Raw genomic sequence first — 12,231 nt, 5'->3', positions numbered from 1 at the left:
GCTCTTAGTGTTCAGGTTCTGTGTCTAATATGGCCCAACGCCTATTTACTCGAACCCGCCAAGTTGAATCATTGGCGGCTGAAGTGATGAGTCTCAAACAGGAGATTAGATGGCTCAAGCATGAGAATAAACAGTTGCACTGGCTCGCACATGACTATGCTACAAACATGAAGAGGAAGCTTGACCAGATGAAGGAATCTGATGGTCAGGTTTTACTTGATCATCAGAGATTTGTGAGTTTGTTCCAAAGGCATTTATTGCCTTCGTCTTCTGGGGCTGTACCGCGTAATGAAGCTCCAAATGATCAACCTCTGATGCCTCCTCCTTCTAGGGTTCTGTCCAGTACTGAGGCTCCGAATGATCCCCCTCCGGTGCCTTCTCTTTCTGGGGCTCTACCGACTGCTGAGACTTCTCCTAAGCAACCTTTGTGAAGGCTCCCTCTTGTTTGTTTATTTTGACTCAAGTATATGTACATATTTGTAACTTATCGGGGATATCAATAAATAAGCTTTCCTTCATTTCAACGTATTGTGTTAAATACACCAAAGCCTTCTTCGCTAAGTTCTTTGAATTTTCTTTTGTTGAAGCTTGTATGTTGAAGCTTTATGAGTGGAGCATGTAGGTTGAGGTAGTGTTCCCTTAATTTCCCGAGTGAGGAAAACTTCTCGGTTGGAGACTTGGAAAATCCAAGTCACTGAGTGGGATCGGCTATATGAATCTTAGAACGCCATTGTGTTCTGTCCTGTGTCATGTCCTCCGTTAGATCCAAGTACTCTAAGTCTTTTCTTAGGGTCTCTTCCAAAGTTTTCCTAGGTCTTCCTTTACCCCTTCGGCCCTGAACCTTTGTCCCATAGTCGCATCTTCTAATCGGAGCGTCAGTAGGCCTTCTTTGCACATGTCCAAACCACCGTAACCGATTTTCTCTTATCTTTCCTTCAATTTCGGCTACTCCTACTTTACCCCGGATATCCTCATTCCTAATCTTATCCTTTCTCGTGTGCCCACACATCCAACGAAGCATCCTCATCTCCGCTACACCCATTTTGTGTACGTGTTGATGCTTCACCGCCCAACATTCTGTGCCATACAGCATCGCCGGCCTTATTGCCGTCCTATAAAATTTTCCCTTGAGCTTCAGTGGCATACGGCGGTCACACAACACGTCGGATGCACTCTTCCACTTCATCCATCCAGCTTGTATTCTATGGTTGAGATCTCCATCTAATTCTCCGTTCTTTTGCAAGATAGATCCTAGGTAACGAAAACGGTCGCTCTTTGGTATTTCTTGATCTCCGATCCTCACCCCTAACTCGTTTTGGCCTCCATTTGCACTGAACTTGCACTCCATATATTCTGTCTTTGATCGGCTTAGGCGAAGACCTTTAGATTCCAACACTTCTCTCCAAAGGTTAAGCTTTGCATTTACCCCTTCCTGAGTTTCATCTATCAACACTATATCGTCTGCGAAAAGCATACACCAAGGAATATCATCTTGAATATGTCCTGTTAACTCATCCATTACCAACGCAAAAAGGTAAGGACTTAAGGATGAGCCTTGATGTAATCCTACAGTTATGGGAAAGCTTTCGGTTTGTCCTTCATGAGTTCTTACGGCAGTCTTTGCTCCTTCATACATATCCTGTATAGCTTGGATATATGCTACTCGTACTCATTTCTTCTCTAAAATCCTCCAAAGAATGTCTCTTGGGACCCTATCATACGCTTTTTCCAAATCTATAAAGACCATGTGTAAATCCTTTTTCCCATCTCTATATCTTTCCATCAATCTTCGTAAGAGATAGATTGCCTCCATGGTTGAGCGCCCTGGCATGAACCCGAATTGGTTGTCCGAAACCCGTGTCTCTTGCCTCAATCTATGCTCAATGACTCTCTCCCAGAGCTTCATTGTATGACTCATTAGCTTAATACCCCTATAGTTCATGCAATTTTGTACATCGCCCTTATTCTTGTAGATAGGCACCAAAGTGCTCGTTTGCCACTCATTTGGCATCTTCTTCGTTTTCAAAATCCTATCGAAAAGGTCAGTGAGCCATGTTATACCTGTCTCTCCCAAAACTTTCCACACTTCGATTGGTATATCGTCTGGGCCTACTGCTTTTCTATGCTTCATCTTCTTCAAAGCTACAACCACTTCTTCCTTTCGGATTCTACGATAAAAAGAGTAGTTTCTACACTTTTCTGAGTTACTCAACTCCCCTAAAGAAGCACTCTTTTCATGTCCTTCATTGAAAAGATTATGAAAATAACCTTTCCATCTGTCTTTAACCGCGTTCTCTGTAGCAAGAACCTTTCCATCCTCATCCTTGATGCACCTCACTTGGTTTAAGTCCCTTGTCTTCTTTTCCCTTGCTCTAGCTAGTTTATAGATATCCAACTCTCCTTCTTTGGTATCTAGTCGCTTATACATATCGTCATAAGCCGCTAACTTAGCTTCTCTCACAGCTTTCTTCGCCTCTTGCTTCACTTTTCTATACCTTTCACCATTTTCATCGGTCCTATCCTTGTATAAGGCTTTACAACATTCCTTCTTAGCCTTCACCTTTGTTTATACCTCCTCATTCCACCACCAAGATTCCTTTTGGTGTGGGGCAAAGCCTTTGGACTCTCCTAATACCTCTTTTGCTACTTTTCGGATACAACTAGCCATAGAATCCCACATTTGGTTAGCTTCCCCCTCTCTATCCCACACACACTGGGTGATTACTTTCTCTTTGAAAATGGCTTGTTTTTCTTCTTTTAGATTCCACCATCTAGTCCTTGGGCACTTCCAAGTCTTGTTCTTTTTTCTCACTCTTTTGATATGTACATCCATCACCAACAAGCGATGTTGATTAGCCACGCTCTCTCCTGGTATAACTTTGCAATCCTTACAAGTTATACGATCCCCTTTCCTCATTAGAAGAAAATCTATTTGTGTTTTTGACGACCCACTCTTGTAGGTGATCACATGTTCTTCTCTCTTCTTAAAGAAGGTGTTGGCTAAGAAGAGATCATATGCCATTGCAAAATCCAAGATAGCTTCCCCATCCTCGTTTCTCTCCCCAAAACCATGGCCACCATGAAAACCTCCATAGTTGCCTGTCTCCCTGCCCACGTGTCCATTTAAATCTCCTCATATAAATAACTTCTCCGTCTGAGCAATTCCTTGCACCAAGTCTCCTAGGTCTTCCCAAAATTTCTCCTTCGAACTCGTATCCAACCCTACTTGAGGTGCGTACGCACTAATTACATTGATAAGTTCTTGTCATATTACAATCTTGATTGCCATGATTCTATCTCCTACCCTCTTGACATCTACAACATCTTGTGTCAAGGTCTTGTCCACGATGATGCCAACACCGTTTCTCGTTCTATTTGTGCCCGAATACCATAGTTTAAACCCTGAGTTTTCTAGATCCTTTGCCTTACGCCCAACCCACTTAGTTTCTTGTAGGCACATAATATTTATCCTTCTCCTCACCATAACTTCTACTACTTCCATAGATTTTCCCGTCAAGGTTCCTATATTCCACGTTCCTAAACGCATTTTGCTCTCTTGAACTCTACCCTTCTGTCCTAGCTTCTTCACCCTTCCCCGTCTAATAGGATCAAAGTACTTCTTTTGTGTGTCCCGTGTAAAGTTGATAGGAAAATATGCTCCCAAACAACTTTGAGTGGAGTCGTTCGAAAAGAAGTTTCTATAGCCCCCTTGCTCATTTAACACTGCATCCGGGTGCCGATGGAGATACAGCGACCCTTGCTCACTTATCACTGTGCTCGGGCCACACATCGCGCCACTTACAGGTGACGCCCTAGCTTTAGCGCGATTTCGTTCTGGATTCATTTTCATAAGGATTCGACGTAATCATGGAGTGCCGGCTGTCGACTACCTGACTCCCTCCCTCTCCTCCTTTATCCAGGCTTGGGACCGGCAATGTAAGATAAACTTACACGGCGGAGTTAAAAATAAAAATAAAATAGTAAAAATAAAAAAAATAATAATTCTTGTTGTCTCCTACCTCACGCCCCATGACCCTCCCTCCCTCCCTCCCTCCCTTCTTTCTTTTGCACCCACTCTACCATTATCTCTTCTTCAACTCCCAGCACATCCACCATTTCCCCTCCCTCTTTGACTCCACCCAACCCTCCTCTCCTCTTCGACGACCTCGTGAGCTAGAACTTCTGAGACCCACTTACAAGATTTGACGACGATGGAGAGCCACAGGGCGCCGACCAAAACTGCAACCCCTTCACTGTCGATCATCTTGATCCTTAAAGCTCTTTTGATTGCGACTAGTTCTCCGACGTCACCTATGCCGGACCATGACGTCAGTTGCTTTGTCACCGATCTCTTCGACCACCGCAGGTCGGAGCAACAGTCGAAGATCGATTGAGTCATCGATTCGAGTCCACGATTGGATCTGGTTGTGATCGAATTGGAAATTGGGTGTTTTGAGGATGGTGACGAGATGGATTTGAATTTAGGTTTTGGGTCAAATTTGGTAGGTGGGGCTGTTGATAAGGAGATGAAGGTTAGGTTTAGGGTTGAGTCGAAGATGGAGGGGAAGGGTGGATGTGCAAGGAGTCGAAGAGAAGATGAGGGTTGGGTGGGTGCAAATGAGAGAATGGAGGGAGAAGGGAGGGAGGATCAGGAGGGGGTGAGGTAGGAGATGGTCCAAAAAAATAATTTTTTTTTTATTTTTAGTTTTTTTTAATATTTACGTGGGTCCATATTGACACATGGAGTCCAGTCATTGTCCATGTGGGTACCGCATCATTAGTTAACAGCTGATTTAACAAAAACCTTAATGGATCTATGAAAGTGTCCTAAAATTATGACTTCATGTACCACTCTAGGATAAAAAAAACTTGATGTATCAAATGTTAAAAACCTAAAAACTTTAGAATAGTAAACTAATATTTGCCAATATATATATGTAAAAATAACTGAACCACCTATAAATTAAATGGATGGAGGTGGCGGGGTTCGGGATTAAATGCATGTTAATAAAAACTTTCGGTCGTGTACACTAGTACTGTACTTTAGTGTCGGAGAGCCGTTTGTGTGTCTATTTAACTATACAAATAGGGTGTTCTTGAGGCTCTCACAAAGTTGCACAACATATTTATGCTGGCATGCCATACGCCACTGCTAATACATTATGGAGGATAACATGGGTGTGAGGAAAGGTGCATGGACTAAAGAGGAAGATGATCTTCTGAAGCAGTGCATTGAAAAGCACGGAGAAGGAAACTGGCACCAAGTTCCTCTAAGAGTAGGTATTAATGTTTTTAAACAAATACATATATGTATGTATATATTTCCCTACAAAACAAACTATTTGCTATTTGAACGTACTTTTGGCAATGCATGTGTAGATCAAAAGATGTTACATGATGTACGTACTTGTGTAATATTGCATTGTATGTTCAGGCTTATACAGATGCGGGAAAAGTTGTAGAATAAGGTGGTTGAACTACTTGAAGCCAATTATCAAGAGATGAGAGTTTACAGAGGAGTAAGTGGATCTAATGCTCAGGCTTCACAAGCTTTTAGGAAACAAGCAAGTGCAACCAACTCTTGTCTGTACTATTTGCACGTAGGCTTTTTCCCTTTTCATTCTCTTGGTCGATTAGGTTTAATTTTTAGATTTTGTCGCTGCACATGGTTGAGTAGTCTTAATCATCAAAAAAGTCAAAGGCCAAAGTACGTAATCTGATTTTGACAAGCCGTTTTAGGATAGTCTTTGCATTTATTTCCATGGGATACTCTTCAAAAGTCAAAGGCTAAAGTACGTAATCTGATTTTGACACGCCGTTTTGGGATAGTCTTTGCGTTTATTTCCATGGGATACTCTTCACGAAGCCCTTCCAACAATTTCAGAAGAACAAACAGTCCTTTTTAAATTTCAGTTTCACAACCCAACAGTCCCCACTATGGTTTCATAGCCCAGTAGTCTTTAGTGCACCCTCTAACTTCTTATCCATTTTTACACATGCAGTTCACCGGCAAAAGGAAAAAGCCAACCGAGTGGGTTGAAACAGAAGAAAGACAAAGGGATTTATGATTTACACATGTATTTCACTGGCCTATTTTAAAGAATTGAGGTAGTCGAGCAAAAAATTGTCGGTAAGATTTATAGCGGGTCATCGTGGCTATTGTTAGAATAGAATGAATGGTTGAGATGTTGACACTTGTAATAAGATTACATGTTCTATTGCATAGTTTGTTAAGATTGTGAGATGAACTATAAATACTCCTACATGTAATAACTTTCTTATTTAAGTAATATACAAAGATTTAATACAATTCGTTCCCTCTCTTTTCTCTCTGTATCTTCTTATACAAGGTATCGTCTTGGTGAGATCTTATCTGTTTATCACGATTAACATGGTATCCTTCACCGTTTTTTGCTCGCGCAACAACCGATCCGCAACAAGCTTTCGTTCATTAACTTCATCTGCTCTTTGAAGTTGATCGATCATTTTCTCTCATTTGAGTTGTTATTTCTTTGACGACTTTCTGATTTCTTCTGCCATCTTCAAGAATTGGGGTTTCTGTGGTTCTACGACTGACCACTCTTCGTCTTCTTCATCAGTTTCGTTGCCGCACACCAGGTGTTTGTTTGATTGCTCCAGTCAAGAATTCTCTTTCTTCTGCAAAAATGGTAACTGCATCGCAACTTCAGATTTTACAATCTCCGATTACTGCTTTAATTTCTTCTGTTTCTTCATCTGTGAATGTGAAATTGGATGAAGCAAATTACTTGAATTGACATTTTCAAATGGAATTACTGTTGGAAGGATATGGAATTATGGGTTTTGTTAATGGCTTAAACCCATGTCCTGCTCATTTTGTCACCATCTATTTCTGCAAATTCTTATGTAGAATCTGGTAATTCTCCATGTAATCTTGAAACTGATGAGTATAAAGTGTGGAAAATGCATGATAGGGCTATTATGCAATTGATTACTGCTACCTTGTCTCATATTGCTGTTTCATGTGCAATTGGTAGTTCTTGTTCCAAAGATTTGTGGACAAGATTGAAGGAACATTTCTCGACTGTATCCAAGACTGGTGTGTTTCAGTTGAAGTCTGATTTACATAATATCAAGAAAGGTACCAACACTGTATCACAGTATCTTCAGAAAATTAAAGAATCCAGAGACTACTTATCTGCTGCATGAGTGCAATTTGAGGATGAAGATATTGTTATCTTAGCACTCAATGGCTTACCATCTAAGTATAACACTTTCAGATGCGTAATTCGAGACCGAGAAAGTGTTATTTCCCTCAAAGAGTTTCGGGCACAATTGCTTGCTGAAGAGGCTATTCTTGAGACTAATTCTACTCCACCATTCCTGTCTACTATGTTGGTTGATGCTAGTGATAAAGGTCAATCTTTTCAGGCAAGTTCATCTCAGGGCACCAACTATCAAGGCAATAATCATCATGGCAATCATTATCACGGTAACACGTATCAAAGGAATAATCTTGGCAGCTATCATGGGACTAATTCTGGGAATTACCAAGGCAATAATTCTGGTCAATCCAGCTATGCTTTCAAGACTTATAATCATAACAAAAACAAAGGAATGGGCAAGCTTTATCATGGTAATAAGTATGCCTACTCTAGACCAAATATGCCTACTTAAACTCATGTTTTGTCAGTTCAAACTCCTGGTTTTCTTGGTCAGTTTCCTATGCCTGCATATGGTGGATATCCTGGTCCTTATCTTTCATGTCAGTTATGCAATCAAGATGGTCATACTGCTCCATATTGCAACAATGTCCCTTGAGATAAACCCAAGTGTTTCATTTGTGGCAGATCAAATCACACTGCTCAGCATTGTTTTCACAGCGACAAAGTACCTCAGTTTCAATCACAATTTCAACAATAATTCCCAATGATTGTTGCTCAATCATCATCTCCGCATCATATGCAAGCAATGAATACAGTTCTTTCTCAGTCCTCACAAAGTGTTCCTGGCATGTCCTCTCATCACTTTAATCCTCAAATGTGGTTGACTGACTCGGGTGCCACTAATCATATGACATTTGAGTATAGTAATCTTTCTTTGGCCAATCTTTATCCATCAGCTGAGATGGTACAAACTGCAAATGGTGAAGGTCTGAACATTTCTCACATTGGTAACACTGTTATAAGAACTCTATTGCAACCACTTAAACTCAATTCAGTTCTATATGTTCCCAAGTTATCTCAGAATCTAATCTGTTTAGATAACAATTGTTGGCTGATCTTTGATTCTTTCAGTTTATGGATACAGGACAATGCCACAGGGAGGATGCTATACAAAGGAGTGTGTAGTAATGGTCTCTACCCAATTCCATCCTTGTTTACTGTCAATTCATTTCAACTTCAACCCTCAACTTTGCTTGGTCAACTAGTTAACTCTAGTATTTGGCATAGCCGACTAGGTCATCCATCAAACCCATTGTTTCCTTAATACTTAGAAAAACTAATATTCCCTATAGTCATGAAAATTTACCTGTAATGTGTCAAAGATGCTTAGAAGGCAAGTTTTGTAAACTGGCATTCCAGTCAAGTGTCAATAAAGCTACAAAACCTTTTGATGTAATGTATAGTGATATATGGGGGCCAGCACCTTGTGTTTCTTTAGATGGTTTTAAATACTATATCACTTTCATTGATGAGTGTACAAGATATTGTTGGATCTTTCCATTAATGAATAAATCAGATTTTTTTGATATCTTCTGTGGCCTTCATTATTTCATACTTACTTAGTTTTCTGCATCACTTAAAACATTGCAACGTGATGGGGTGAGGAATATGTGAGCAATAGGTTTCAATCTTTTCTCAAAACCAAGGGTATTACACATCAAATTTCATGTCACTACACCCTTGACCCGAATGGCTTAGCATAACGAAAACATAAGCACCTTGTTGAAACAACAGTGACTTTGCTGCAATCATCCCAATTACCATCTTAATTATGGTCTTTTGCTGTTCAAACTGCAAACTATTTGATTAATAGGATGCCATCCCCTGTGTTACAGATCCAATCTCCTTTTGAAATTCTATTTGGTGCAGTTCCTTTGATATCTCACTTAAAGATCTTTGGATGTGCATGTTTTCCTTTACTTAAACCTTACAATAGTTCCAAATTGCAACCTAAAACCATGAAATGTGTCTTCTTAGGTTATGCATACAAGTATAAGGGTTATATATATGCTATGCAGTCACAAATCACAAGTTTTATATATCAAGACATGTGATGTTCAATGAGCAAGAATTTCCATATATATCTTTATTAACAGCAGCTAAACAAACTGATATGACACATACACAATCTTCCATTTCTTTACATTTGCCAGTTGTGAATTTTGACAATGAAATAGCTTCCTTAATACCAAGTACCCATGTCTCTACACATCCAGAGTCTCCCATAATTTTACCTCCTGACATTGGTTCTCCTTCTCCTATATCACCTATCTCAAAGTCCAATCCTTTAAACCTTAACTCAGATCCACTTCCTACTTCTCCAAATATCTCTAATGCTGCACACTCATCTTCCCACATCCCTGTGGACCTTGACTTTAGACCTGACAGTCTTCAAGTAATTTCTTCAATACCATCTTTGAATATGCACCCAATGCAAACAAGGAGTAAGAGTGGCATTGTTAAGAAGAAGGTCTTCCTCACTACTGTGGAAGATTTTGGAGGTATTGATTTTAATCTTACTGAACCATCCATTTATAAATCTGCCCTTAAGGTTCCTGTTTGGATGAATGCTATGAAGGAATAATTAAGTGCTCTATCTAAACAAGGAACATGAAGTTTAGTGCCTTTACTAGCACACAAGAACTTAGTTGGTTGCAAATGGATTTTTAAGATAAAGAAGTATGCATATGGCTCTATAGCTAGACATAAAGCTAGACTTGTGGCACAAGGTTTTAGTCAAGAACCTAGCTTGAATTATGTAGAAACTTTTAGCCCAATGGTGAAACCAACAATAGTGAGGCTCATTTTGTCCCTAGCTGCTTAATTTGATTGGCCTTTAAGGCAATTAGATGTAAAAAAATGCCTTTTTATATGGCATTCTTCAAGAGGAAGTTTATATGGCCCAACCTCCCGGATTTCTTGATCTAAATCATCCTGAAATGGTTTGTAAACTGCACAAATCTTTGTATGGTCTTAAGCAAGCTCCTTGAGCTTGGAATGAGAGATTTACTGCTTTCTTGCCATCTATAGGTTCAAAGACACATACTCAGACTCTTCACTATTTGTCAAGACAGCATGTTCTAATATTGTGATATTGCTCCTGTATGTGGATGATATTATCATCACAGGTGGCAGTCCTGATGTTATTCAACAAGTTATTGACTCCCTCACTTCTGAATTTGATCTCAAAGACCTTGGTGATTTGCATTACTTTCTGGGAATTCAGATTACAAAGACTTCCCATGGTTTGTTTTTATCTCAAACAAAATACATACAAGATTTGTTGCAGAAAACTGAGATGTTTGACTCAAAGTCCTGTGATACTCCATGTCTTCCCTATAACAGGTTGCTTAAGGATGATGGACAATTATACAACAATCCAACTCTATACAGAAGTGTGGTGGGTGCTCTTCAGTATCTCACTTTTACATGACCTGATATTGCATTTTTAGTGCATCAGGTGTGTCCATTCATGCAAGAACCTATGGTCTCTCATTTTACTACAGTCAAGCGTATCTTACGATACTTAAAATGGACAATGAAGGTTGATATGTCTTACTCTAAGGGTGATTTGAGTCTTACTGCATACTGTGATGCATATTGGACTGGGAATCCGGATGATAGACGTTCTACCACTGGCTTTATAGTTTTTCTGAGATCAAATCCAATCTCCTAGAGTTCAAAGAAACAACAAACTATCTCCAGATTATCGACATAGGCTGAGTACAGGGCATTGTCCATAACTGTTGCAGAATTGGATTGGATTCAACAACTACTAGTTTTTCTGCAAGTTCCCATATCAGTTCCTCCCACATTGTTTTGTGACAATCTTTCGGCCATTGCATTATCTCTCAATCCAGTGCAACATCAGCGAACAAAACACATAGAAGTGGATGTTCACTTTGTTCGAGAAAGAATTGCTAAGAAGAAGCTCCTTGTGCAGTTTGTGAATTCTAGGGAACAATATGCTGATATTCTGACAAAGGGCTTAAGTGCTCTTTTTTTTTCTTACACATTGTTTCAATCTCATGTTAGGTTTATCCGAACATGAAATTTTGGGGGGATGTTAGAATAGAATGAATGGTTGAGATGTTGACACTTGTAATAAGATTACATGTTCTGTTGCATAGTTTGTTAAGATTGTGAGATGAACTATAAATACTCATACATGTAATAACTTTCTTATTTAAGTAATATATAAAGATTCAATACAATTCTTTCCCTCTCTTTTCTCTCTGTATCTTCTTCTACAAGGTATCGTCTTGGTGAGATCTTATATGTTTATCATGATTAACAGCTATTTGCCCGATGAATCATGGACTTAGCCCGAAAAATATTGTCGTGCAACGACACCTCTACTGGCAAACTTTCTTGCAAAAGTTGACATTATACGGACCAAATGTTTCCCTTGACACGAAACCTTAGCCTGACGAAGGTCACTTTGCCTGTCAAATACTGTTCATCCGGCCAAGGTCTCTAAAAAAACCAAAATGTTGATCACATTTGCCAGACCAAGAGTTAATTTTCGTCAGGCGAAATTGCTTATCTGACGAAATCCCCTCAGTCGAACAAACCTTAGTCAGGCAAATGCCAATTTCTAGTAGTGATATAACCTCCACCATACAGTGATATACAGACAATATATTCTATTTATGATAAACAAATAGATCATGTTTTAGTTTGATGCAAATTACGTTTTGGTCCTTTATTTAGATTTGGGTCACATGTCATGTTTTGATTTACATATTATCTTAAAGAGTTATGTCATGTTTACTTATTAAGTTAATGAAAAATTCAAAACCAAACAGACCTGTCAAAATAATGGTGACACAACCCGTCAAATGCTCAACAATCTACAACAATAAAAAAATCTAGTTATAATCTTCTAATTATCGTGCATTATAAAAACAATATTCGTCTTTCCAAGATCCAAAAAGTGAGTGATTAGAATTGTCGGAATGAGTTTGCTAAGGGTGCGTTTGGTACGTGGGACGGGACGGGACAGAAAACCCTCCAGCTCAGTTCA

General features: G+C 39.4%; 1 protein-coding gene across 1 annotated transcript in view; it reads right to left on the bottom strand.

The window, feature by feature from the left end:
• Nucleotides 1–494: 494 nt before the first annotated feature.
• LOC126611015 (uncharacterized) overlaps nucleotides 495–12,231 on the bottom strand; it is a 98,483-nt gene continuing 86,746 nt past the window's right edge. Inside the window, exon 2 of the mRNA XM_050279200.1 lies at nucleotides 495–841. Coding sequence (XP_050135157.1) covers nucleotides 692–841 — 150 coding nt within the window. The 3' untranslated portion in view covers nucleotides 495–691. The remainder of the gene's footprint in view (nucleotides 842–12,231) is intronic.

This window comes from Malus sylvestris, chromosome 17 (assembly GCF_916048215.2).
Source record: "Malus sylvestris chromosome 17, drMalSylv7.2, whole genome shotgun sequence".
Classification (NCBI taxonomy): Eukaryota; Viridiplantae; Streptophyta; class Magnoliopsida; order Rosales; family Rosaceae; genus Malus; species Malus sylvestris.
Note: the sequence above shows the minus strand (reverse complement) of the source record. Positions and strands in the feature narration are given on the sequence as shown.